The 1,609-nt window shown below is 23.1% G+C and overlaps 1 protein-coding gene across 1 annotated transcript; it reads right to left on the bottom strand.

The window, feature by feature from the left end:
- Positions 1-477: 477 nt before the first annotated feature.
- LOC136076268 (uncharacterized) lies at positions 478-1,164 on the bottom strand. Its single transcript, XM_065789742.1, has 2 exons — positions 903-1,164; positions 478-815 (listed from the first exon to the last, which is right to left on the bottom strand). The coding sequence occupies exons 1-2, from the start codon at positions 1,057-1,059 to the stop codon at positions 478-480; spliced, it is 495 nt and encodes a 164-aa protein (XP_065645814.1). The 5' UTR covers positions 1,060-1,164.
- Positions 1,165-1,609: the final 445 nt, after the last annotated feature.

Raw genomic sequence — 1,609 nt, 5'->3', positions numbered from 1 at the left:
TATATATATATATATATATATATATATATATATATATATATATACAGTATATATATATACAGTATATATATACAGTATATATATATACAGTATATATATACAGTATATATATATATATATATATATATATATATATATATATATATATATATATATATATATATATATATATATACAGTATATATATATACAGTATATATATACAGTATATATATATACAGTATATATATATATATATATATATATATATATATATATATATATATATATATATATATATATATATATATATATATATATATATATATATATATATGTATATATATATATATATATGTATATATATATATATATATATATATATATATATATATATATATATATATATATATATATATATATATATACACACATATATATTCACATATTATATATACATATAGCTATTATATACTTAAGGATTTTGAATTACAGCTATTACAAAACCAAAATCTTGATTTTGGGGGCTTTCAGGCTAGCACATTGAAAGTGGTAGCAATTCAGACAAGAGTCACAACTAATACATTCTTCTTCAACTCTTTCTTTGCAAACTGTGCATGTCCAGTTTGGTGCAAGCTTCACCTTATCAACAACTTGGTTAACCAGCAGCCATGCTTCCTTTGTAAAGAATGCTTGTATACGCCCAACATTAATAGTATCATCTATTATGCTAGGGTGTACTTTTTCTGGGTATACCTCTACACTATTTTCATCCATCAAAGAACCCTCCATAGCTTTTTTAACATCTTCTTTAGACAATAACCAACAAAGCATAACTGAAATTAAAGCAAAAAAATTATATAAAAGTATTAAATATTACGCTCAATGAAAAATTTGAAAATTACATTATTTGAAAGATTTACTTTCAAATTTTTCATTAGGCTGTTTTTGGATAAAAGGAACTGGTTTTCCATTAGAAGCCGGTCTATACTTTTTTTTCTTGGCAGGCAATCCAATTACTGTGAGCTCTGCTCCTTTGGGACGCCCTCTCTTTGCAGTAAAAGGAGGAAATTTTATCATCGAAATATCTAAAATAAATACAACCACATTGAAATAATTTTAATCTAAAAAAATATTTTTTTTAATCAATTTTTTTTTGAAATGGTTTTTAAGTAAAATGCACAGATTCACCCATGCTGCACCATTAATTAAAGAACTTGGTCTTAAAGGACTAGCTGATCGAAGAGCGGATCATGCAATAAAAATAATTGAATCAGTTGTTAAAGGAAAATGCCATCCTGCTTTAAATGAACTTGTCCAAGTAAACAATGAAGGTCTTTTAAAAATAACAGAATCAAATAATACCTATGGTAAAAAAAGATTTTGTGTCTCTGGAGCCAACCCTTGCGTTAATTAAGAATTACAAAAACAGAGAAAAAGACAAAAATTTAAAAAAAAAAAAAGTTCAAAAATACAAAAAAGTATAAAATAACAAAAATACAAAAAAATATAAAATAACAAAAATACAAAAAAATATAAAACAACAAAAAAAAAAAAAATATATAAAAAAAAAATTAAACTTCGAGCAGCGGAAGATAATAGAACATTCTGCAAAGGCATAGGTGTCTAG

Source organism: Hydra vulgaris, chromosome 02, assembly GCF_038396675.1.
Source record: "Hydra vulgaris chromosome 02, alternate assembly HydraT2T_AEP".
Taxonomy (NCBI): Eukaryota; Metazoa; Cnidaria; class Hydrozoa; order Anthoathecata; family Hydridae; genus Hydra; species Hydra vulgaris.
The sequence above is the reverse complement of the archived record's forward strand: the minus strand, read 5'-3'. Positions and strand labels throughout refer to the sequence as shown.